This window comes from Podarcis bocagei (assembly GCF_964188305.1).
Source record: "Podarcis bocagei genome assembly, chromosome: 2".
NCBI lineage: Eukaryota > Metazoa > Chordata > Lepidosauria > Squamata > Lacertidae > Podarcis > Podarcis bocagei.
In genome coordinates this window covers 21,565,811-21,592,302 of record NC_138126.1, presented here as the reverse complement: position 1 = coordinate 21,592,302, position 26,492 = coordinate 21,565,811, and the positions used below count along the sequence as shown (strand labels likewise).

At 44.5% G+C, this 26,492-nt stretch overlaps 1 protein-coding gene and 3 long non-coding RNA genes across 7 annotated transcripts; 2 read left to right on the top strand and 2 right to left on the bottom strand.

The window, feature by feature from the left end:
* Positions 1–1,031: 1,031 nt before the first annotated feature.
* ATAT1 (alpha tubulin acetyltransferase 1) lies at positions 1,032–26,492 on the bottom strand. 4 transcript variants are annotated; one of them, XM_081183094.1, is made up of 12 exons: positions 26,308–26,492; positions 23,858–23,918; positions 23,311–23,402; positions 22,323–22,383; positions 21,139–21,252; positions 20,333–20,434; positions 19,085–19,130; positions 16,296–16,367; positions 15,168–15,387; positions 6,195–6,292; positions 4,766–4,817; positions 1,032–2,773 (listed from the first exon to the last, which is right to left on the bottom strand). In XM_081183094.1, the coding sequence occupies exons 1-12, from the start codon at positions 26,415–26,417 to the stop codon at positions 2,422–2,424; spliced, it is 1,380 nt and encodes a 459-aa protein (XP_081039220.1). In that variant the 5' UTR covers positions 26,418–26,492; the 3' UTR covers positions 1,032–2,421. The 4 variants fall into 4 exon arrangements, with proteins under 4 accessions (XP_081039220.1, XP_081039221.1, XP_081039223.1 ...); XM_081183095.1 differs by lacking the exon at positions 6,195–6,292 and having other exon boundaries at positions 2,493–2,773; positions 4,766–4,795; positions 15,149–15,387; positions 26,308–26,491; XM_081183097.1 differs by lacking the exons at positions 1,032–2,773; positions 6,195–6,292 and having other exon boundaries at positions 4,799–4,817; positions 26,308–26,489.
* On the top strand, positions 4,711–7,303 carry LOC308581355. The gene is made up of 2 exons (XR_014005003.1): positions 4,711–4,803; positions 6,184–7,303. It is a non-coding gene; the product is annotated as an uncharacterized lncRNA (long non-coding RNA).
* On the bottom strand, positions 10,332–10,869 carry LOC308581305. Its single transcript, XR_014004952.1, has 2 exons — positions 10,729–10,869; positions 10,332–10,519 (listed from the first exon to the last, which is right to left on the bottom strand). It is a non-coding gene; the product is annotated as an uncharacterized lncRNA (long non-coding RNA).
* Positions 11,523–12,816, top strand: LOC308581273. The gene is made up of 2 exons (XR_014004914.1): positions 11,523–11,655; positions 11,989–12,816. It is a non-coding gene; the product is annotated as an uncharacterized lncRNA (long non-coding RNA).

Sequence of the window (26,492 nt, the reverse complement as noted above, 5' to 3'; positions counted from 1 at the left end):
GTATCAAACACGGCGTGCGTATATAGAATTATATAGACTATTGGTTTCAGTGAGTTTAGGTACACCCAGTACTTTTTTTTCTGGGGGGACGCAGGGGTACGCATACCCCTAAACATTTTGTGAATCTAAGTTTGGCCTCATTGAGGGGCAGTATTTCAATATGAGTAGGAAAATGAGAGTACCCCTAAACATTTTTAAGAAAAAAAAGCACTGGGTACACCTAACAGCATCTCCCTTTCCATTTTCTATCATGCATATATTCCCGCCCCCCTTCTCCTTAACATTGTTTCTTTAGTTTAGGTAGTACAATATTACTTTAAATTTCGCCAGGTAGTTAGCGTTACTTTGATTCAGAAGTAAGTTTCCTAAAAAATAGTTCCTTGTAAGATTTTGAAAAATAAAGTTACACTGAATATCAGAACTTTCACTGTTGCCTTATTCTTCCCCAAATAAACAAACGAACAAAATTATTTCCTACTTTAAACCCTGTTTTATTCCAACAGCTAGAGAACAGGCTCAACTGAAAGACAAAAATAAATAAATTGCAAGCTAGAGAAGTTACACTGATTTCAACACACTGGAACAAAAAGGTACTTCTCATGTACTTGCAACTCTTTTGTCCTGCATATGGAAGCTTCTAATCTGAATAGGAAATGATGGCTGCAAGGAACTCTGCTTTTTCTCTATCTTGAGCCTGCCCAGACTTAAGTGCTAGAAAACTTTTCTGCATCTATGGGACAAGCAGCCCCAATTGCACGTGTTCAAATAGGGAAAGAAAGCTGGAAGATGCAATTGCATCTTTGCACCAGAACAATGACTGCAAAAGCTAATTCATGCATGTTTTTCAGGGGTCTGTGACTGCATCAAATGTGTAATTTATGCATGCTCTTCAATGCTGTGCTAGCTTGAAGAGATACTTGCATGATCAACCCTCAACAACAGCAATAGCTTGATATGAAATAACCTGTTATACCTACATCTACATAAATTCTGCACAGGACATTCATAGCTTAGGGAAGAGAACAACTCTGTTCTGTTAAATTCAATATTTAATGGCACATTTTGTATGATGGTACATGTGCAAATGACTGACACGAGGAGTTGACACTATCCAGTCTCTTAAGCTCAACACCCTGTGTCTTCATTAGATCATCTTAAAAATTCTTCCTAATCTCCAAGCGGCCCAGTTAAGGTGCTGCAGACTGTTAATGGCTGTGCTTCTATTTAAAATGTTTTTGCCCCTTCATGTTCACCCTGCCGTGTTTGGACAAGCTGCTGACTTACCTTTGCATATGTTAGCGCTCCTTTCCAGCTGGTGCAACGTAGAGGCAGAAGAAGATGCCAGAGTCTATAATGGTTTGCCTAAATGGTTTAAATTGATGTGGCCACTACCACCAGAAGAGAATTCTATATGGGGGGGAAAACTAACATTTGCTCTGTTGTTAAAGCCTTGAGGAGCTTTGGCCTAGACACATTAATAAGTTAAAAAATGAATGAGAAAACATTAATAAGAAAAGGAACAGGAAAGTTAAAGGCATAGGAAGTGAACTTAGCTGATTTTGAAAGGCATTCATTCAATGAAGTAAGTATGAACTCACTTTTAACTCCAGTGTTGGCTAATTTGAACTAAACACTCTACTAAGACCATATTCATGTAGATTATATTTAGTCCAATTCGGAAGAGAAATATACCAAATTGGAAGGGGTAAATTTAAATCTAGATTAAGCGGATCCAGAAGTGCTAAATCCCTTTTGATTAAATTGGACCAAGTTGATTTCCTGCACATGCTATTTATTCCTTCCTGTGTTTTCTTCCTACCGCTCTTCATATTCAGGGCAAAGGCAAAGGAAGTGAGTGGCCCTTCCCTTCTCAAAGTTTGTGGGAAGTTCCAACATTGTATCGAAACAATTACCGAAAATTTTAATTCAGGCTTTCCTATTTTTCTTGGGATGGAGCAAAAACCCACATAAGATTTGCCAAGTAAAATTCAGTTGGCACATTTCAGCACTGGTATCTGAATTCTGTAAAAATTCAGGCCCTTTTAAGTTTACAAATGCAGGATCACCTAATTGAACGGAGTTTCATTAAAACGCTAGTTTCAAACGATGAAAAGAGGAGGATTTCAAACTGAATGGAGCGAGGAGGAAATACAACAGAAAGGCACCACATCAAGGTGAGTGAGAGGGATATAGTGAATGGCATGCTGCTTCTGCTGGTCTGATCCAGGGCAGAAGGAAAAGGAGCAGGAAAATGCTGGCAATTTAATGCCAGAGGGAGGAGGCATTCCAGGTGAGACAGGTTGATCCAAGTCAAAATGTCAGCAAGAGAGGAATCTTAAGCTAGTTTAGTCCTCTTCTTCATATTGGCAAGATTATCTGTTCTTGGCTGAAGACTACAGCCACAAGTGCAGGCCATTCCTCTCACCAGGGTCTGGTATTGCAATACAGATACTTGTGGTGGATCCATTTGGCTTCATAGGGGCTCCCTGCTACTGTCCATAGCGGCTTCATCTGCCAGGGACTCCTGGGCAGATTGTGCCACCCTCTGTTCTGCTGCGGGGAGAGTCTGGCCACGCGATGGCCGTTTTCGCAGGAGGGTTGGCTGTTTGTGACTGTCAAAGCGTAATGGTCCTTAATCCTTTCTGGAGGACTTGGAGTCATAAGAGTTCTGGAGTCCATCCTCTGATGTGTAGCTTCTGCAGAAGGATGAGCTGTCTCTCCCATCTGCCCGAGGTTGGCTGGTTCCGGGGGGCTGATGATGGTGCTGTCCAGCCTAGTGGAGAAAACAAATATCATCATCATGATCCCTTTTATCATATGTGGTGGTCTTGTAGTAAGGGAAATGGCACACGCTTACTGGGAAATGGCACACAATGAATTGAAAAGGATGTTCAAAATAACTTTTTGGGGGGGAACCAGAAGCTTTTCTTTGGTGAATTATAGGGACAGAACTACCTAAATTGTATAGCAATTTATTTATGTATGCTACTACAGTGGCAAGAATGCTACTTGCCCAAAAGTGAAAAGAAGCAGATGTCCCAGCAAAGGAAGAATGGATACAAAAACTTATGGAATATGCAGAAATGGCGAAACTTACCAAAGAATAAGAAAGCAAAATAACCAAACTTTTAATAAAAGAATAGAAATGGTTTGTTGAATATTTACAGATAAATTGCAAACAGATAAAAACATTGTCAGGGTTATTGTAATAACCTGCAGTTTCATAAGAGTATATATTTAAAGTAGATAATTAAAGGAGAAAATTAAATGTATTTGGATATGCAGAAAATATTTTTAAAAATTTTAAGGAACTACAGAAAGAGGAGGAAGTAAGTTTGAAATGTTAAATTGATTGTAAAACTAATGAACTGTATAAACTTGAAAAGTATAAATAAAAACTTAAAAAATGAATAAATCATATGACATGATCCAAAGGCTAATGGTGGTGATGTTCAGTTTTTACACAATCCTTTTAAAGCAAGTCATCTAGACTGGAAGTACAAATTTGATATTGTCATCCTATTAAGAGCCTTCATTAGCCACTTTTGCCTTTAAGAATCAGAAAAGTATCTGGGCAATATCTAACTAAATCACACTCAGATTAGACCCACTGAAATTAAGGGATTTGGTTTATTTACACTCACAGCGAACAACTGGAAGATTCCTAGCAGTGAAGGAGGGAGAAAGACTGGCCACTGTGTTTGGAGGGAAAGAAAGAAAACAATTTCCCTCCAGGGATTGAGATTGTTCTCTCCTGCGGGTGGGGAAGAGCTATAGCTCAGTGGTAGAGAATCTGCTTTGCACGCAGAAGGTCTCCGGTTCAATCCCCGGCACCTGGAGGTACCACTGGGAAAAATCCATGAACCACTGCTGTAGGAGTGCAAAAATCCAGAGTGTGGGGTCAGGTGGGATTACTATGAGGAATTCTAAAATATGCATCAAGCCATTGTGTCCACGATGAATGCATTGTGTTGACTGGGTTTAATTCATTGACAATAATTTCTGATCAAATCCCACAACCCTCTGCATCTCTGGCCATTTCCTCTACTGCCCATTTCTCTTGCTTGACAAGTCACATACACAGCCCAGTTGCTTTGCCAGGCATGCATAAAGATAGTGGGCAAGCTTCTTTGATGTAGCTTTTCTGGTATGTTAATCTTAGGATGTTAATCTTAGGGCCAGGAGACAGGTGATAATGATCGCTGTCCTCCTGGCCATCCTTCTTATCATGTGTATTGATTGTTTATGACCTCCGGGGTTGCTGAATGCACTCCTTTGTAGTTTTCATTCATTTACCCCCCAAAAGTATGCATGCTTAACTAGTGTTTGTAGTTTAACTTTGTCCCCACGTGGGGTTTGTTGAAATGCTCAGAAGAAATCTGATCGGTTCTTACGAACACTCTGTAAAAAGCTCTTTTGTGAATAAAACGACCTGGGCCAGGGGCTGGAGGCAGAGATTATTATACGCACCCTTCCCAGAGTCCTGCTGGTTCAAGCCTCTGTGTGTATTCTTATTAATCAGAGTTCAATCCTTCCTTTACTTTGGGAACGCCTCACACTGCTGGTCTATATCAACAATACCAAGTGGGATTGTGCCAGCAGGAGGCACTGTAATAATACTTGCAGCGCTGCTGCAGGCTGAATTACATAGGCATGTTTGGTTAGATGGTCCTGCACGTAGTAAAATACCAAACCAGAACAGCTTTTGGTGCCTTCAGTTGTTTTATTGAAACAAGTCATGGGGCAGGGAAGTAACAAGAAGTACCTCTCTGACTCCTGAAGCTTTCTGGGTGAACTGAGGTCGTCCTCTAAGTCATCTAGATAGGAAGAAACCAGACAAAATGCAGCGTTTCAGTAATACAGACATGACAATAGCCCTCCCCCTCCCCCGTCCCCTCCCAAATTCTTCATAATAGAAGGCAGACACACTATATTAAAACTAGCCCTTAGGCAGAAATTCCTCAAACATTAGCAAGTAATAGCTAGAAAGAAACCAATCAGAGCTTCGTCAATTAATCTGTTCCACATGGTTGAGACTGCTTTTGCACAAGGCCAGAATTTGATATCGAGGGCGTAATTCAAAAATCCTGAGAACCGCAGCTTGGGTATTTCTTTTTTAAAGAAACATCTAGGGCAGTGTTGTTGTTGTTTTGTCCAATAGGAACATAGGAATCTGCCTTACAAACAGGCCAGACTATTTGTCCATGTAGCCTAGTAGAGTTTACAGAATACATCCTTTGGGTGTTGAAAAGTTCCAGGGTCAATCCTTGAAATCTCCAGTTAAAGGATCCAGGTTGGAGGGCTGGAAAAAGGTCCCCTGCCAGAGACAACACAGGGCTAGGTGGACCAAGAAGCTAACTCTGAATCAGACAGGTTCAATGCTTGCTTTCCTCTTCCCTCCCTAGGCCTTTTGTGCTGTCTCTATTAAATTGTGAGCCTGCAGACAGGGACTGTTACCTGCTAATACCAGGCACAGTGCTGAGAAAACTTGCAGCACTTTAGAGCAAATAATAATGAGGCATAACATTAAATAAACACTGTAGAGGTGCTATAGAAACGTTCACCGTCAACAGCACAATCCTAACTGTGCCTACTCAGAAGCAGCTCCTACGGAATTCAGTGGGGCCGACTCCCAGGTAAATGAAGTAAAGATTGCAACCTGGGCGAGTCCTTTATGGGCTAGGATCCCAGTGCTGTAATGTAAGTGTGGGGAAACCTTTGGCCCTCCAGACATTGCTCAACTACAGCACCCATCATCCTTGGCTATGCTTGCTGGGCCTGATGGGCGCTCCAGTTCAGTAACATCCAGAGGGAGGCAAAGGTTCTCCAGATCTGATGAAACGGTTAACCTGTACAGTGGTACCTCAGAAGTTGAATGGAATCCATTTCAGAAATCCATTCAACTTCCAAGAAGTTCAGAAACCAAGGTGCAGCTTCTGATTGGCTGCCGGAAGCTCCCGCAGCAGGAAGCTCCCGCAGCCAATCAGAAACCGCGTTGGATGTTCGGGTTCCAAAGAATGTTCGCAAACCAGAACACTCACTTCTGGGTTTGCGGCATTCGGGAGCCAAAACGTCCGAATACCAAGGCGTTCGGGATCCAAGGTATGACTGTATTTGCCCCACTACCCAGTCCCTTGAGGAAAAAGCTGGCTATAGATCTGGAAATGTCTCCTATGCCTCCAGCGGTCACTCACTTGCTCTTTTATCGGAAAGCTCCATGGTTGGGGCAGAGTTCTTGAAGCGGCTGTAAGAAGACTTCTGAGCCATGAGGCTGTCCTTTAGAGTGCCTGTCCTGGAGGGCGGGAGGGGGAAGACAAGCGGGAGGGTGGAGATGAAGCGGCAGCAGCAGAAAGCAGCAGGTAGGGCAGGAACACCAAGCAAGGATGCAATGGGACAAGGATGTCCCACAGGAGAGGATGCACAGAATGAAATCCATCCAGTGGGGCACAGTCCGTCCCCCCCATTCAAAAGGAATTATACTGCAGAAGGTTGTACCTGGAGGTGAGCAACATTGCAATGTACCGTATTTTTTGCTCTATAAGACTCACTTTTTCCCTCCTAAAAAGTAAAGGGAAATGTGTGTGCGTCTTATGGAGCGAATGCAGGCTGCACAGCTATCACAGAAGCCAGAACAGCAAGAGGGATAGCTGCTTTCACTGCGCAGCGATCCCTCTTGCTGTTCTGGCTTCTGAGATTCAGAATATTTTTTTTCTTGTTTTCCTCCTCCAAAAACTAGGTGCGTCTTGTGGTCTGGTGCGTCTTATAGAGTGAAAAATACAGTACTTTCCCTTGTACTTGGACGACGTTACTTTATATCAACCCTCCGCCCCTACCTGGATTCATTACCCCAACCCTGTATAAGGTAGGCTAACTCAAGAAAGGCAAGCAATCCACACAAGGCAAAGGAGAGGTTTGAACCAAGGTTTCCAGGGTTCAGCCTCAGTGCTCTATTTGCCTACTATATTACACCAATTCCTGGAAAGGGAGAGGATTTGCAAGTTATTCCATAAGCCAGCAGATGCGGAACAAAAAAGACAAGACCACGAATTGAAATTTTGAAAAAAAAAATCCAAACTTTATTGAAATGTAAACAAAAGGTTTTGTATTTTCCATGCCAGACACCAACAGCCAAAGGCAGTTCAGAGTCTCAGGTGCTTTGATAAGAAGAGAAAGGGGTTGGGAAAGGCAAGGGGCCTCAAGGAGCGGTGCTTCTCAAGCAGCCAAATCTGAATTTAAAGAGGAAAAGGGTGGGGGGCAATGTTGGGAGTTCCCCACATCTGAGCAGCTTTTATAGTCCGTTGTGTCCAGGGAAAAGGGACGTTACTTGGGCTCATGAGCTTCATTCTAGAGAAAAGCTTAAGACGCTAAGCAAACTTCTGCCTTGTCCACAGACGTCATCTCCAAGTGGCTGCTGTCTCACTCAGCTTCACTTTCCCCCCGTTTAGCAATACTGAGCTGAGAAGGGTGGGGTCTAAAGATGGCAACTGGGGATGTGCTGTAAGACATAAGAACTGCTATGCTAGATCTGACCAAAGGTCCGTCACAGCTTTCAGCTGGATGCTCCCAGAGAAAAATGGCTTCCAACAGGCATGAGGAAGAGAGCCATTCCCCCATTTGGCCTCAGCATCTGGAGAACAAAGCAATACTGGGATGTATCCAGGGCTAGTCCTACTCAAGAGCTGACCTACTGAAGTTAACACACATGACTAACTTAGGTTCCTTAATTTCAATGATTTTACCCTGTGTAGAACTTAGGTGGATACAACCTACTGTGTATGAACTTTAGAGGGCCCCCTTTTTAAAACCCGGCATAGGCAAACTCGGCCCTCCATATGTTTTGGGACTACAACTCCCATGATACCTAGCTAACAGGACCAGTGGTCAGGGATGATGGGAACTGTAGTCCCAAAACATCTGGAGGGCTGAGTTTGCCTATGTCTGTTTAAAACCATAAAGGCTGTCAGTGACAGACCTAGCCAATGCTATTTTTCTAGAAAAAGAGGTGCCGGAACTCACCATGAACACCTCCCTTGTTCTCTTATAATGGCAATGGCACCCACCTGAGAGATGCCGGAACTAAAAGCCAGCCCTGGACCACTGTAAAATTATCAGGGCTGGTCCAATATAGTAATAATAATTTATTCTTTATACCCCGCCCATCTGGCTGGGCTTCCCCCACAACTCTGGGCAGCTTCCAACAAAATATTAAAATACATCAAGCATTAAAGGCTTCCCTAAACAGGGCTGCCAATACCTTTTGCTGCCTCAAGCTCATCATAACCCCCACCTTTTTCTACATACGAATGAATCTTACTTAACACTGCTGATGGGACAGCATCCTCAGCAGAGATTAGCAGACTATTTGGCACACCCAGCTCTATTCTTCAGCACCTCCCTGCCACTCGTCACCTCTCCGCTTCTGCCACCTGAGGCAGCTGCTTCCCTTTACCAAACGGTAGCACCAGCCAGCCCTGATATTTATAGCAACACTCGTTGGTGAAGCTCAGTATCATTCAGGGGCCTGGTCTAAATACAAGTTAAGAGTCAAATTTAAAAGCAGCATGAGCCAAATACTCCAAGAACTAGATAGCCACTAGGCTGGGGGTTTTTTTGAGAGAGAGAGAGAGAGAGAGAGAGAGAGAGAGAGGACAGATTAGATTCAGCGATGGAGGATAGGAGTATCGTAAGCTATCAAAAATGCTAAACTAAAACAGAACTGCAAGAATGACACCAAGTACCAGCTACGGAGGACAAAGAGTAGCAAGTAAAACCATCTCCTGCATAATCTTCTTATAAACCTCCTGGGAGCAACCAGCTGGCTGCTGTTAGAAACCAAATGCAACACAGCAAAGCAGTTCCAATGTTCTTAAGCAAAGTGGTCTCCTGTTACAGCCGAGCCCAAGCTACTTGGTGGCATAACCTATGCAAGGTGTAACCGAATACAAGGGCACCCCACACTGCCACATGATACAATTGGCGGACCACACAGGGTGACGACCATTGGCACACTCAGCAGGCAGTGCTTCAACCCACCCCCGTCTCTGACCTCTGCGGTCTCCTCTCTGTTGATCTGGTGTCACAGGAGCACAAACTGTGTATGCCGGAATGCGTGCGGCACTTTACAGTTCTGCAATTTCAGCGCACATGAGGAATATAGCATTGGGCTCTGAAGTTAGCATCCCAAGTCTCATGAATTTTCATTAAATCTGTGAGCCTGTGTGTGATGACAGATTTGAAATCAGGCAACGCCATGATTTGTAAGCTCAGAAGCCAGAGGAGAGTCCGAAGGGAAAAGGCAGAGTTTCATTGCCCCTGAATTTTAATCATGGCCACATTTTTATCCTGCCCTTTCCCCAAGCCGCTCAAGCAAGCACACATGACATCTGTACCCCCACCCCCATTTTATCCTCACAACAACCCTGTGAGGTAGGTTAGGCACAGAGAGGGAAAGAGGGGGTAAGGTCACCCAGCAAGCATCAGGGCTGAGTGCGGATTTGAATCCAAGTCTTCCCCATCCTAGTCCAACACCCCATCCACCACACCACACAAGCTCTATATAGTTCCCTTGCTCCTTATATTATTACTACACCTACTGGTTAAGTAAACATCTAAATTACAGCAGCTAAGTAACCTCATTGGCAAGTTGCTAAAACAAGTTGCTGTTTTCCCTGGCACAAGAGTTTAGGCTACCTTGGCACTTTTATCCTCAATATATGTGCACTTGCTTCTCTGGCATGCCCGACACCTTTCAGTTTCTTGCTGGAGACCAATTCCCCCCTCCAAGGCACGCAAGACCCAACTCTCATTCTAGGGACTTCTAGTTTCCCGCTTCTCGTCCTCTAAACCTGTCCATCTCCACTCCCAAGTCTGAAAATAAAGGCCAGAGCTTCTGCTTCTCCAGCTGAGGTATCCATTTTGTTGCCCTGTAAGGGCAACAAAACCGCTGTAGGTTTTGTTGCCAAAGCCAGGTCCTTCTACGCTACATCCCAAACACATCAGCAGCCTCAGGGGTGACATTCTGAAAGGAATTCAGGGCAGAACATGCTATAGACACAAGAATGTCTGAAGGCAACACACAGTTGGCAAATCACAAAGTGGAGAAAGATGGGAGAATGCAGGAAGGTGGACAAAGGTGGGCAAATCAGCTTCTTTCTTCCTCTCTCTTAAAATTTGGCAGAGAGGGTGAAACTACTATCAATGTTGTGCTCTATGGAAACTGGGTCACGTGGAAACACGATTGTGGTTCTTCTCACATTTCCACCATAACCCCACTAAATGAAACCTCGGTAAGTACCTTTGGCTACAGTTGCAACTTTATTAGGAGTTAATCTGGGGGGTGGCAGGGGGAGAGGAGGAGATACTGAAGGAGGACTAGGTGGATTTCACCAAGAGCAGCTGTGGCCTTTGCTGGGCTCAACTCTGCTTTGGAGGGATGCACCAGGGGAACTTTCCCAGGCCTACTTTGGAAAAGCAGAGCCACAGCTTTGCAGGCAGACAGATGGTCCCAGGCACAATCCTTCTGAATACAGTGGTACCTCGGGTTACATACACTTCAGGTTACAGACTCCGCTAACCCAGAAATAGTGCTTCAGGATAAGAACAGAAATCGGGCTCCGGCGGCACGGCGGCAGCAGGAGGCCCCATTAGCTAAAGTGGTGCTTCAGGTTAAGAACAGTTTCAGGTTAAGTACGGACCTCCGGAACAAATTAAGTACTTAACCCGAGGTACCACTGTACTAGTTGCTGGAAACTACATGAGTGCTCGGGTCCTGCCTGTGGGTTTCCCACAGCCATCTGATTGGCCACTGTGAGACCAGGACGCTTGACTAGACGGGGCATTGGTATGATCCAGCAGGCTCTTCTTGTCCTCTTATGGTGGGGAAGCTGTGGCACCTCCAGATGTTGTCGGGCTCCCAGCACCCATAAGCCCTAGAGCAGATATGGCCAGCGGTCAGGGATAATGGAGTTAGGAGTCCAGCAACATCCCCACCTCTGACCTAGCATCTCTGGGTCAAGGGTGTCAGATAGCAGGAAAAACTCCTTTCTGCCAATCAAATTAGACTGCGCTGGGCGAGATGGACCAATGGTCTGGCTCGGTACAAGGCCATTCCATTTCTTCCACCTATGCATACCTTAAAACAGAACACACTGTAGGCCGATTTAATGTCTCAGCCACTCCCTCCAAGGTAAGGGTAACAAGTATCTAGAAAGAGGCTGAGGTGCGTAATGGCAAGGGCAAGGGAGAAAAAAGGGCACTCCTTCAGAGTAAGGGACTATGCATGGTGGGGGTGAGGGCAGATAAGGGAGTTTTTAGGGGTTTCATAGAGACCCCTAATGCCTGCCCACTAGTTCAGCCTTGCAAGTAGGTTTACAGCAGCTCCTAGCCTGCCAATGTATCACTGTTAAAGTTAGATCATTCTTCCGGCCTGTCCATATATCAATCTCTGCCATTCACAGCACATGGATACAAAATGCACAAAACGCAACAGGGAGCGTGACCGCAACTGGAAAAAAACTAAAACAAACACGCTATGCTGTAAGTTTTTCAGGGATCAGAGCACTTTGTCAAAATCCACGATGAAAGTGGGAGGGATTCCTACTGACTAGCCAAACATACAGGAAAAATATCACAGGCCCCAATTTTAATAATACAGTGGTGCCCCGCAAGACAAATGCCTCGCAAGACGGAAAACACGCTAGACGAAAGTGTTTTCCGTTTTGGAGGTGCTTCGCAAAACGAATCTCCTATGGGCTTGCTTCGCAAGACGAAAATGTCTTGCGAGTTCCTGCGGGGGGGGTTTCCTCTCCCCTCCCCCTTTTTCTAAGCCGCTAAGCCGCTTATCAGCTGATCCGATAACCCGATAAGCCGCTAAAAGCCGCTAATAGCGCTAATCCGTCAATGGGCTTGCTTCGCAAGACGAAAAAACCGCTAGACGAAGAGAATCACAGAACGGATTCTTTTCATCTTGCGAGGCACCACTGTATGAAGCCACCAGACAGCTCCTCTGACTTGGGCTCTGCTAAAAGCAGTGGATCCCACATAAAAGGAAACAGGCTTTTGAAGCCCAATAATAATAATAATAATAATAATAATAATAATAATAATAATAATAATAATAATAATAATGCAAACTCTGTTTACCAGAGATAACAGCAGGATGTGTCTGCCCCCCAGGCTGATGCCTCTATCAGAGGCTCTGAAGTTAAACTGTCTCTCTCCAATCTAAAACTCACAGGCAGCCGGCCAGGTAGCGTCTTACACTGTAAATCCAAAACCGTACCTGCCTCATGGTGGTAAGACTATAATAACCATTTCAATAATTCGCTTGTTTTTAATAGTAAAGTAAAATCTGCCATCTGAAGTGGGCGATCTCATCCCTTCTAATAATACACCCAGTCCTGACAGTGTTACGTTTTGTCACCAGTCCGACGACTACTCATTTAATCTATGTGGCCAGTTTTTCAAAAGTGAAATCTTACAGAACTAAGTGATAATTTACAGTAAACTTGCATTGTCTTCTTTGGATCCATGATTGGCAGGTCACAACAGACGACTGACAGGTCTATATGGCGACAGGCAACAGACCACAGTGTCAAAGAGTGTATACTTGGGACACCAGTACCTTCCTAGCTGTAAGCTCTCACCGCTTTGAAGCTGAAGCCCAACTTAATAAATAATTTGAATTTCGTCAAAGCCCAGCAGTCGGTGCTGCTCTTTGAAAAAAGCAGCTAGGTTCCTTTCCTTAAGGGCATTCCGGAATCTTGGCATTAAAAAATTGAAGACCAGAAACACACACACACACACAATATAAATAAACCCACATCCTTACAGGTTCTACCCATAAAGCTTATAAAAAGGAAGGGATGAGGAAATTGGATGTAAAACCAAATTTCGCTGCTAGAAAGAACTCAAGGACGCAAGTGGAAGCCCAACGGCTGGGTAGACACACAGCAGAGACCGGCGATCAATGGCTGTTTTCAGCACGATTCAGGGAGCTGGTGGTGGAGAGGGGGAGCAAGAGAAGAAAGGAAAGGGAGGGAAGAGGAGGGGGTTGAAAACAGAAAAAAGAAAGAGAGGTTAGACCCCCAAACAAACCATTTGGGGAAAATCTATCAGGTTAAGATAACGAAGAAAACATCTCATTTCCGAGAGACACAGTGCTAATGGATAAATGGTACTCTGGAAATGGTGGATATATTATACTTTGGAGGCTGGATTAAGTGCAAGGATGAGGAGGACGGATGGCAAGCACTAAGGAGGGGGAAGGAATGTGAAGATGCTGCCATGGCAAGAGGATAAACAGCTGTGTAGGACAGCAAGACCTTTCTAGAACCTCTGATTTCTGAAACTTCCTGAGGCCCTGTCTACATTTCTCCAAACCTTTTATAGCATATCAGATACTATTAACTGCTGTGTGAAATAAATATGATCCAGGGCACTCTTTATTCTGAGGAACCAAGGTGAAAGCGCATACAATTAGAATTGAAGACCCACAAAAAGTTGGTTTTTTTAATAACTGCATTAGAAGCATGCATGGAAAATGTACAATACACTGTATTGTACACTGTATTTCATGCACAGCAACATCCACAACCTAAGATTAATATAGCCTAGTCATGCAAATGTGGCACATCTTTATGGCTTTATACCTTTCGAGAGCCACAAACAAATCAAACATAATCTCATCTAGCACTCAGTGAGCCAAGTTCTAACCTAGCATCCTTTCGGTATGTCAGATGCAAAGCAAACTGACAAGCTGCAAGCGCTCAGTCCCATTTCATGTGGTCTGCATGTGATAAAAGACCAATTCTGCCAACTAGCAGAATTGCACAGAGGAATTAGCCACCCAGGGCCACAAGGAATGATATGAAAGATTAAATCCTGGGAGGGAGCCTGTGGGTCACTCCAGTGCAAATCTCTCTATTCCTATGTCTAGGGCAGCTCATCTTTGCCATCACTTTCTGTACTTTCCCACATCTCACTCAAGGTTAACCCTGTACCTAAATGAGCACATCTCTGCCCCTCCCCTAGACGTGCAAATCCCACATTTGCTGCTGAAGCTCTGTTGCATTTGCAACCACGTGAACTCCACCCATCCATCTTGCCTTCATTTATCTTGGCTCGCTGTTGCCACTGCCCTCTCTGATTCCAAGGCTGCCCCTGGCACTCAGTCTCTAGTCCCAACCTGGTCTTTTAACTCCTGTGTCCAGAAAGGGTAAGCACAATGTAGGAACTAGGTACCTACGTAATACACTAGCAACCACTGCCAGGTGGAATGGGAGGTAGCTAGAAAGAGCATTGTAGCTGTTTAAGTAACTACAACGTGCTCATCCTTCTTCCCTGTACTGTTCACACAGTCAGTGTTTTTCAGGGTCTCAAGACATACAGCTTTATCCCAGGGATTTCAACATCCATCACCCAATTCCAGATGGTACAGTTTCAAAATAGGGTACTGAGCACATAGCTAATCTTCTCCAGAATCAGCTTTCATTTTACAAAGCAAGATTCTAGCCCTTATGGTATGAAGATATGTTTGAATGCAAGTGAGCAATGTCTGGTGAAGTCTCAGAAGCCAGAGGAACTGCTTAACGCCTTTTTTATTGATTTACAGTGGGGGTATTTAGTACCTTGCACAGCTGTATTCTTCCCATCTCACTTGACTAATATAATAATAATTTTATTATTTACAGCACACCCATCTGGCTGGGCTTCCCCAGCCACTCCGGGCAGCTTACAGCATATATTAAAAAATTGCAAAACATCAGACATTAAAAATTTACTGATACAGGAAAGTGAAGTCAGAATGAAATGTGTAAAAGTAAGGCGAATTACACAAATCATTTCATTTTGTAATAATTTTTACGGGCAGCAGAATTCAGTTTTTCTTGTCAAGGACTTAGAATGCCTGGATGCATAGTTTGAACTACTTAAGTTCAGGGAACAGACTTCTCTGTTAACAAGGCTCCAGTGTGACAAGACAAAAAAAATCAGAATCTGAAGTCATTTGGAAATGAAATGCCTGCTAGTGTTTTGATTCAGATATCCTTAAGGACTACTTCCCAACCTCAACAGAAACAATATTCTGTCCCACACATACACACAGAGAGAGAGAGCATTCTTTCCCACCTACTGCAAGATTTTCAGATACCCCACATCTCCAGCTGTACCTGGTTCTCCGCCTCTGTGAAGCTGGGTCTCCGGGCTCACCATTCATCAGATGGTGGGCCGTTGAGTGGGGAGGGCAGAGGCGCAAGTTCTTCAGCAGCTCCTGCTCATTGAGGAAAGGCTTGAGGCAGCCTCGCACTGGGGAGTTGCCCAGACTGCTGGAGCGGGTCAGTGAGCGAGACTGGTTGAAGGGCCAGGGTGGTTCAACTTCTTCCTTCAGGACTATTTGTGGGGACATAAAAAAAAAGGTTCAGTCCTCCAGTTCCTAGAGAGGCCCAAGGTATGTATTCAATAAGGCAGCCACTCTGGGTCTCTTAAAAGCCACAGCATCACCATCACCTTCGCCTTCTCACTTGCTGTAAGGCCAAAGACCCAGAGAACAACCTTGCTTTTTTCTCCCACTCGCACTACAGAAAGTTCAAAAACAGCTGCATCCTTACTTATGGAAAGCCGGGTAGGACAAAGTTTGAGCATTTTGTTCTTTATGCAATGTTTCCCTGACATCCTGTCAGGGGACCAGTTTGGAACTGGCACATTCTAAAAAGTGGTGGCTGAGCCCCAGGATCTTGTAGCTCACTTCCTAGACAAGGGAACCCTTTTTCTTCTAAAAAAAATTGCTGACTCATTTCCAAGCTTGGATGAAAGGTAGACCAGGCTTCCTCAACCTCGGCCCTCCAGATTTTTTGAGACTACAATTCCCATCATCCCTGACCACTGGTCCTGCTAGCTAGGGATCATGGGAGTTGTAGGCCAAAAACATCTGGAGGGCCGAGGTTGAGGAACCCGTCTGTAGGCTCTTCTGACTGAAGTCTGTCTCAGATTTCAAAACTGACTTGCCGCTTCTCCTACTCTCCTAAATCAAACAGCTGCCGTACCCTAGATGGGGCCTAGTGACCTAACTGCGACATGTATCACAGAACCACAAACACATAATATGCACATTCCTCTGCTTCATAAAGTCAGCTGGTCACCCTACCCTGAGAAACAACATGAAATGGGTTCTCTTGTCTTGGCGTCATTCACAACTTGCCCCCTCAATCTGGAGGCTGATCTGGAACGCTTCCACCAAAAAGAGAACCACTTAAACCCACTTCCCAGTCCAGAAGCAGCCTCAGTTATTAATCTCTTACACTCTCGGTCTGATGAAGAATATGGTTTTATGTCCCCCTCACGACGCTTTGGAGGCAACTTTCTCACTGGAGCTGCGAGGAGAGGGAGAGAGAAAGATGAGTAAGCCTTTGAGGAGGAAGGGAAAATCAGTTAATCACATAAAAACATTTTATCTCAGATAAAATAAATAAAATAAAATAAAATCTTATTCAAAGCATGAGAAGCAGTTGTGAGGAAGATCCCTTAATAATCAAAATAGTTCAATACTGTGAGGTATATAAAGGGGGGGGGATAGAAATAAAGATGAAAATAGGAGAATAAGTCCAGCAAAGCCAGTGCAATTTATCAAAGTATGTTCTAATTCTTATATTCACAAAGTACAGATCAATAAACTCTAGTTCATCTCATCGGACCAATTGCACTCGTAGAAGTTGATTATTAGTAGGCTAAAAAAGAGTATCATTTAATTATCTCCCTCGTAGATTTAAAAGAACACATCCATGGTGGCCCTCCTTTTTACACCGCTAATGTTTGCCGAATTAATTTCAATTTAAATAAACAGTTTATTATCCTCTTGGTAGTTAATTAATTCTAGGCTTTAAAGTTTTGGAAAAGCTACTGCTTTGATGCATGGAGCTTGAGGCTTCTCGTCGTGGAACTGCGTTGGAGCTTGGTGCTTTCGGCTCCATCTCACCCCCACAGCTGGAGAGCGGGACAAGAATCAGAATTGTGCTGCTGGACCCCTTTGAACCCAAAAAGAACCTTTTGGGCTTTCTCGGGGGTGCACAGCGCCCATGTGCTTCCCCAGAACTCTCACGATGAGCAAGCCGTTCATGGAGAACAGAGCTTGCCGTCTGACACCATTCCACGGGAACCCGGAAATGGGAGTAGGGATTTTAAGAGCTTTTTCTGAGCAACCAAATGAATAGCAGTTCTAAACTGTGTGGGTGATCATCTAAGAATTAACCTAGAAGAACATGATTTCATGAATGGTAGTTAAGGCATGCAATAGGAACAGTCCCTTAATTGTATTCCAAGTTCTAGCCAATGAGCAAAAGCATGTGTAGGCAATCTATTCAGGAAATTCCAGGAACAACACTGGAAATCTGTCATTAGACAGAGGGCCCTCACTTCCTTTTCTAAGTGTTTAATTAGCATAATTGCCGTTCCGTTTTCAGATTCTGGGCAGATGCTGAAAAACAGCCAACCGGATGTGGTATACTTGTTCTACACTTAAGCTTAGCTTGAAATTATTACTCTCAAACCCCCATCAACGCCACTAATATAAATCCAGCGGCGGAGGAAGCTGCTTGGGCGCCTGGCGTGGCGGGCCCAGGGGCGGGGCGCACCGCGGGGCCTCCAGAGTCTGCCTGCCTCCTCCCACTCAGCCACCCTACAGCTGGGGAGGGGGGGAGGCAGCAGGCAGACCGTTTGGGCAAGAGACACGTGGCTCGGGTGCACTGCAGGCCCCACGGTGAGTGCCACCCAACACTTTGTCATGCCCCTCAGTGGTGACACCCGGCGCAAACCTGCACCCACTGCACCCCCCTTCGCCCTTGTATAAATCCATGGTGTAGGATTCTTATTAATGACTTCAGTTTTTGGAGCTGTCAGCAGGCCAAGACAGAGCGGGGGCCATATGGGCCACTTGGCCCGGGCCTCCGATTCCAAAGGGGGCCTCGGTCAGCATATTTTTTAAAAGCACTACAGTATTGTATATATTTTTTCCATTTTGTCTTTATATGCAGATACGGTTCAAGCCTTGAAATAAAATTACTTGTCAGCATAACTTCTGTGATAATTATTTATATACTTACTTATTTATAAGACTTCAGTTATTCCCAGGGTAAAAAAAAAGGGGGGGGGACATTATCTACCTGGCCTGGGCCTCTGCCTGGCTCTGCAAGGCCCTGACTGCCAGTCTTGGGGAAAAGGATAACATTGTACATGGTGTAGACAAAATGGGGAGCTTTTATCCCTCTCTCATTATACTAGAATCTGTGGACATCCATCCCCAGGACAGAGAAAAGGAAGCACTTCATCACACAGTGGATGACTAACCATGTATGGAATTCAGTACACAAGATGCAGTAATGTCCCGCCAGCATGGACGGCTTATACAAATTCATCAGGGAGGAAGGCTATCAGTGGCTAATAGACATGATGGTTATAGCTCTACTTCCACAGTAGACTGCAATACCCTTCCAAATATCAGCTGCTGGGAACCACAAGTCGGGGTTGCACTCAGGTCTTGCTTCTGAGCTTCCCTTGGGCGTTTGGTTGACTACTGTGGGAAATGGGATGCTCAATTTGATAGGCCTTGCTTTTATTTTGGACCAAAACAGCACCCATACTTCTGAAACCTTTCATGACTTGGACATTCTGGCTATTTGGGCCCAGAATAACCATCTATTGCTTGAGGGTTCCATTTTAACTTCATTACAGGCACAGAATAAAGTCATTCCATTATTCAGCTCAAGAGTGGGAAACAGAATCCCGTGATCAGTCATGTGTTGTGTAAACCGACAGGTCATTGTGCACAACGCAAACACTGAATTCTACCATAGATTTTGGAATCTTTAACATCACAAGCTGCAAACATTTAGTATTCATCAGGAGGTGGCAAAGGTAACTGACATGCAAAATGCTCAGAAGCCAGCCCGTGTTGAGGGAGATCTTTTTTTAAAAAAAGTGCAGAAGCTTCTATACCATTTGCCTCTTCTAACCCTTCTCATGAGCAGCCCCCCACTCTTAATCACATGCAGAATCAAAGCAAAAGGACGTAGCAATGTTTATGCCACCGACTCACCATGGTGGTGGCTGAAAAAGCCCTGGAAAATCACAAAGTTGTTCACCTGAAAGAAGAAAAATGAGATTTTAAAAAAATCAGCCAGCAAACCAAACCTACCCCCTGTTCCAAGCTTCTTGTGAAACACATTTGTAGGGATCCCTACAGTTACCTCCCCACTCACCCTCTTTTTTGCTGCTGGTCTGCATATTTGCTTCGGGGGGGGGATACAGCTCTTAAGGGTAGGGGCTTAGTAGCAGAGCGTATGCTTTGCATCTTGGTTTGTGCAATTTATAAGCCTTTCACTACATGGTGACAGGTCATAAAAATAACATATAAAACTGCAATATGCACACACGAAACATCAAACTATCATTCAACTAATCATTAGCAAAACACTTATTACAATATATTTGGAAACAGGCAATGAAACAAGATCGTACTGACTGGCTACTTACTGTTTAAATACAATCAATCAAAGATTCCCAGTAGTTTTTGAGCACAAGGTCTTCAAGAGAACAGGGTAGAGCAGAGATAAGGAACCTCTGTCCTTCCGGACACTGTCAGACTACAACATCCATCACTCTTGGCCATTAACCATGCTTGCTGGGTCTGATGGGAGTTGGAGTCCAACAATGCCAGAAGTTCCCCACTACAAGGCTAGCTAGAGTGCCTGCTGCATGGTATAAGGACTTGTGCAGCATCCTACATCCCTCCTCTGTGAAGCTTAAGCTAGTGGCACCAGGACCAGCTCCCAGCCTGGTTCATGGAACATTTACCAGTGTGCAGTTCCATTAAAGTGTGGCCACTCAGAACCACCTTTGGGTGACCCAGAGAAAGGTCAAGACGCATTCTGCTGCTGTTGGGCTGTAAGCTGCCTAGACGGAAGATCGTCTGGGAGATCCAAGTGGCTCCGAGAGGATATGCCAGATACAATAAGAGAGCATACAAAATTCATTTTATTCTTTGCTTCCTGCACAGCACACATCTATTCCCAACTTCTCTGGAGCCATTCCCTTCTTGTCCCACAGTCTGTGCAAGCTTAAAAATGAATACTTTCAGAGATAATGGACACGAACTCAAGTGAACAGAGTATTATTGCATTAGCTATCAAACTGCCTTGAGGGTGATTTTTTATTTTAAAAAAAACCTACCACCACCAAGTGGTGTATAAATTTTATGAAACAAATAATAAATTAAGTCAAAAGGTGAAGGAATTGCTGTTGCGTTCTTCCGTCCTGGCTTCCCATCACAAAGAGACCAGCTCACCTGGGGAATAGTGTCACAAAGATTATAGTGTTTCCGGAGAAAGCAGAGCAGCTTCTCTGAGGGGCGATCCACAGCCAGTTTGTGAGGCTCCACTCGCTCTTGCTGAGGGAGGGGAGACAGAGAGAAGTGAAGATAAAGGTTGGGGACAACAGCTTCCACCTCAAAAGAAGGGGTAAAATTTAGGAGCTGGATCTAAAGCATCAGTTGCGGGGCCAGCAGCAAGTTTCTATGAACCCTGAAAGGTGCAATAACAGGGAGGACAGGTGAAAAGAGGTATCAACAAAACCAAAACAACTGCAGCTGCTGTTATTTACAGAAGAGAGGTGCAACCAACTTGCTAAGACTGTGAAGCAACTCACAGGGCAAGAATGTTAAACAGTGGATCCCAAGAGCTTGTCTCAACCCCATCCAGGTCAGCCTGGCTACGTGAATTAATTAATGCCTATTAGGATAACCATCCATACAGCTAAAATTAAAAGGAACTGAGAATAGCTCTAGGGCCATAGAAACCACAATGGCCACAAATAAGCATTGCACATTGGATGGGATGTGTTATCACAGAGATAAAATATCCCCTGGAGAAGACTCTGTGGAGAAACTGTATTTCATGCCTGTTGTCTCACTGATCACCTTATCTGTGGTCAAGAATGAAACCTCCACACAGGTTGATTCACTGTGAAGGGGATTGAGCCTTTAAATGCAGGGAGTGGGCACACAGAATACAGGGATATGTGACCCAGCCAGGATATTACAGGGGCTGGGGAGAGACAGAGACGGAGAAAGAGAGAGAATATGCAGAGGCACACCTGCAGCATGTAATGGAAGAGCTCCTTGCCATAGCCATGCCTCTGGAGGGACTCGTGAATGTAAAAGTCCAATACGCACAGTGGTTCCACTTCATTGTGAGCTCCGTGGCGGTCCTGAAAGAAAGAAGGAAGACTTGCAAGATGTGTACCTATATTTAAACACAAAGCAGAGTACACAGAATAAAAACAGGCACTTCATACTCACACCATTAGTAATAGAGCTAAAATATCTGAGCCACTTATACCAATACATGCTAGCTTACGCTTACTTTTCTGAGACACTCTTGCTTAAATCAAGTTGTCAAATGCTACTTTAAGGAAATTCAGGCCCCATGTTTTGACATAGCATGCAACACGATTACAATGAAAACCAACTATAGCTCACCTATCTATATTGCTAGCACTTTCATTTTAAAGATCTTCCTTCTACCTCCAACACATACAAATGTCAGCTGACTTCATGGATATTATAAAGAAGGGAGGCAGTTGTCCCCACCTAGTTCTGCTAGATCTCTCAGTGCCCTTTGATACCATCAACCATGATTCTTTAAGGAAGGGGATAGTCTTATTTTTTATTTTTATAAATATTTTTTATTAATTTTCCAACATACATTTATAATATCCAATCTAAATTTATCACATATTTTCTCTTTTGGACTTCCTTCAGCCTCTCTAACAATCATCCATTATTCAATTTTTTAATTACACATTTCCTAATTTTTATATTGCATTTTATATACCTTCACCCTCTTATTTTTCTTCAACAGAATATTCCTCAAACATTCACAGAGCCTCTTGAAATCCCACTAGCGTTGTTTGCTCATCACATATACATTTCAAATAATCTGAAAATTTTCCCCAATCTTCGATGAACTTTTGGTCTCGTAGATATCTGATCTTCCCTGTTAGTTTGTCTAGTTCTGCATAATCCATCAGTTTCATTCTCCATTCTTCTAACGTCGGTAGTTGTTCCTGTTTCCACTTTTGGGCCAGTAGTATTCTCGCTGCAGTTACTGCGTATTGGAAAAGTTTACAGTCCTTTCTATTTATCTCATTTCCTACTATTCCTAAAAGAAAAGCCTCTGGTAGGAAGGGGATAGTCTTAGTCCTGTTTGGTACCAATGACCCTTTTGCACCAGAGACAACTGCTCTGCACATAAAGGCAACTTCCCATTGCAACTTACCAGTACAAAGAGTTTCTTGTATCCCACCTTCAGGAAGCCAATTATGACTCCTTTCCCGGCCCTGGTAGCAATGAAGAAAAGATACAAACCATTAGTTAGAGATGTATGAACAATGGCCCCCTGAGGCAGAGGAGGGCTATCATTTATTACTGTAATGTATTTATTCCTGATGGCGCCATGGGATCTACAGTCACTTAGAGCAAAAACATTGTTTGCAAAACACCTGCTTATTTACACTTTTAGGGCAAGAGATAAAACCTGCTGTATAAAATTGAGATAAGGGGCCCAAGGTAGACTATCAACCTTCCCTAACCTGGTGCTTGCCAGATGTTTTAGACTACTGCTCCCATCAGCCCTGACCATTGGCCATGATTACTGAGGCTGATGGAAGTTGGAGTCCAACAAATATATAGAGGGCCAAAGTGTCCTCATCCTTGAACTAGAGGCTAGATGATTAACAGTAGCAAGAGGAAAGAGTATAGCATTATTAAATAGAGACCGTTTTTTGCTTTTCAAATTCCAGAATCATAATGATTTATGCAAATCAGGAAAATATATGCTATTCCAAGAGCAGAGGATTTTTGGACAAGAATGTCACAGACAGAGGGAAAGAAGCACACAGACACATGTATACATGGAAATAGAACTGTGAGGGACAAGCAACTGTGCTGAAGGAAACAGGGCAAGATCTCCCCACCCACGCAATAAAAAAGGAGGGGGAATTCTGATATTTCAAGGATTCTGCAAATGCCTGAAAAATATTTCTATGGTTGCTATGGCTAAGCAGATTGTGTAGCGTTCCTGTGTATGGTTCAGAACAACAAAGCCTTTTCTTGCTGCCTCCCAAGATATTCCCACAGAAATGACTTGGGCTGCAATCCTATGCACACTTACCTGTCCCACTGAACTCAGTGGGATTTACTACTGAGTAGGCATGCAAAGGACTGGACCCTTAAGACTCCAGCCCCTCAGTCGCAGCCACACTCACGTTTTTGCTTCACTGTCCTTCAGAATGTAGAGAACATGGCGGTTGGTTTGCATTCGTGAGGCGCTGGTGATTGGAGTTGGCAGATTCTGGGCCTGAAACCAAAAAGTTTCGAGTTTCACTAACTCAAGAAGACTTTTTTTTAAAAAAAGACTTGGAAGGGCAACTGAACAAACTGATATCTGAACTAGAGCTTATATCCCTTGGAGAGAAAAAGATCCCCTCCTTTCTTGCATTCTCTAGGCAGAACTACACTGTGAGACAGTGAATCTTCCAGGCCAGAGCAATTTAAGACCTACAAAGCCAAACACAGCTGCTTCACCTGTGCTTTTGCCCAGGCATTTAGGAGATGAGTCATTTTCAATGGAACTGTTTCTCCCACCCACCGACTTCTGCTCCAGTTATATTTGTGTTTTAGTTACAGTTTTAAGTGAATTGGCCGAGGCTTACAAGGGATAGGCAACCTGGCTTCACACACATCCTCCTGCTTACCCAGACCATAATCTATTCTGCGGCCCTTTAAACCCTCCAGATGAAAACCCCGACCCACCTTGGCAGAGGCCCTGCCCATCTCATCTATGATCCTCATGAGCTGCTGCTGGTGGTCCACCCTGGCCATGAAGAAAAAGAGAGAGAAAGAGAAGCAACTAGGTTGAGAGTCTGAATAATCTAATCAGAATAGAAACCTAGAACAGGGAATGATCCAAATCCTTGAAGGAGGAGAGGAATGTTTGACACGTTGGAGGCAGCATAGTATCAGGCAGCTTCTGCAATGTCATACCCCGGGACAGAAAGAAATAATAGGAGGTTCCTGGAATTGACCGAGCACATTAGGAAAAATAGCAACTCAGAACAGAGATAAATTTTGGAAATGGTTTAAGGCAGCCTAATAAAGATCCATCCAGGACGCTAAGCAGAAGAAGACTGCTGCTGGATCAGACCAGAGGTCCATCTAGTAAAGCATCCTTTTTCCCTCAGTAGCCAATTTGTGTTTCCACAAACAGCATATGAAGCTAACAGCCCTCTCCTGTTGTTGCTGACAAAAGCAAAAGGATAAGAGATTAGTCAACAAAAGGTACCTCATCCATGCAACCAGGTAATCCTAAAGCAATGGGGCATCTCACTGCTATACACTGTGGATGGGTGGATGGAAAGAATGACGCTAATGGAAACTGTCATTGCCCATATTGAACAATTTATTTTTAATGCTTCAAGACCATGGTTTTCAGACTCTGTTCTGAGAAATTCTAGGCTTCCTTGGAAGTTTATTAAGGGGTTCATCCAAGTAACAGCAGACAAGCTTCCATGAAAGACAACTTGATCACCATTACTTATTGGCTTTTGCAATGCTCCCCCCGTAAGATAGCTCACAATACACACTAGATCATCACCTCCATTATGAAGGGGCAACTGTGGAACCCCAAACACCTAACAAGAACCCTACATCAGGGTAGGGTACCCTGGCCCTCAGACTCTCACCAGGTCACAGCCCTCATCAGCCCCACTTCACACCTTAATGTGTTTTTGACAGGCTAGAATGCTTCATTGAACACCGATAATGTCTACTGGGTGCCTGGATGGAGGATGAGGAGGGGTGTGTCAGTGTGTAGAAGAAGCTAGCCTACTGTACAAAGATAACACACAGAAGCTCCTGAGCAAACGTGTCAATGCATAAAGGATTCCCTACAGATACAATGCCTGAGAGGCACTGCTGTAAGACAACAGAAATGCAGGGACAGTATCTGCCACAGGGAACTGTTATATCTTTTCTGTGCAGACTTATAGAGCAAAAATAAACCCCCTGCAAAGCACATACAGCAACAGGGATCATTGTTCTAAGACAATAGATTGAAGTAGATTAGCCACCATTCTCAGGATGGTAGCTGTAGCTAATTTTAAATATCCTATCCCAGGCTGTGCAGGTAAGAGTAAAACCGTTAGCTACTTCACTTTAAGACTGTTCATGGTCGAACAGAGAACTATAAATCATGCTCTGAAGTAGGCCGATACCATTTAAACCTCACTATTAACCATTTCAAATTATAATATTCTACACTATCATCTTCAAAATAGTAGTAGCACCTTATATGCGACAATCTTCAAAACACCCTTACAAGGTGAGCTCAGGCTATGACAGTGTTGAATGTTGACATGTTGAATGTTACCCAACAAAGCTTAGGTTTAAGTTAACTTTCTTCTGTTTGTATAAACGTCTTAATCGTCATTAAAAAAATTAAAAAACAAACAAACACCAGGCGTCTATGCTAACATGCAACCATGGAGTAATTGACCTGTAAAGCATTTATCATTTCTGTATCTACCCATCCACTTCAAGCGTCACAAACATGGGCTAACCCCCACTTTATTCCCAAAACACGTATGCGAACGTGAGGCTAGGATTCAAATCTCTTTTCAGCTAGGTGACCTTGGGCCAGTCGCTATCTTCAGCCTAACCTACCTCACGGGGTTGTTGTGGGAGGGGAGAAATGGAAATAACAGGTAGTGAAGGGGGGGGCAGGGGGAGAACCACGTCTGAACAGCCGGAATTCCTTGAATAAAAAGTTGGGCATAGATGTTAGCATGTAAACAAAGAGGGAAAGAGCGAGAGCAGGAACATTCATGGCTCAGGTCACATGTTTAGGAGTAAAGCCCCGCGGCATTGACTTCTGAGTTAGGAACCAGGGTGTCAAATTGTATACCTACATACGGTATATAAAGGTTGACACCTCATTCCCAGGGGAAAGAGGTGAGAAGCAGCCAGGGCTATCAATTACCCAGCATGCCCCGCGCCTGAGACAATAGATGGGCGTGGGAACAGCCGCCAGGAGCGGCTCCTGAGGGCGTCACGGGCGCGCAGGGAGAGCGCCTCCCCGCGGTGCGCAGGCGCAACTGAGGGGGCGGACCGCCGCCCTGCGCTGTTTTCGCGGGGCGAAACGAGCCCCATAGGCGGGGGGGGGTATGGCAGGCCCCCCCCAAAGCCCGTGCCGCTGCTATGGTTACCTGTGGGTCGTGGCGAAGCCGGCCCCCCTCCGGCCCGACGGCCGCAGGTGTTGATCCACCGTCGTAATCCGCTCCGCGAAGAGCGCGTCCACGTCGAAGGGGAACTCCATAGCCCCGGCATCCGGGTCCTTTTCTCTCTGCCGCCCCGGTCGCGCCGACTCACGCCTCTGAGCGACGCGGAGCGC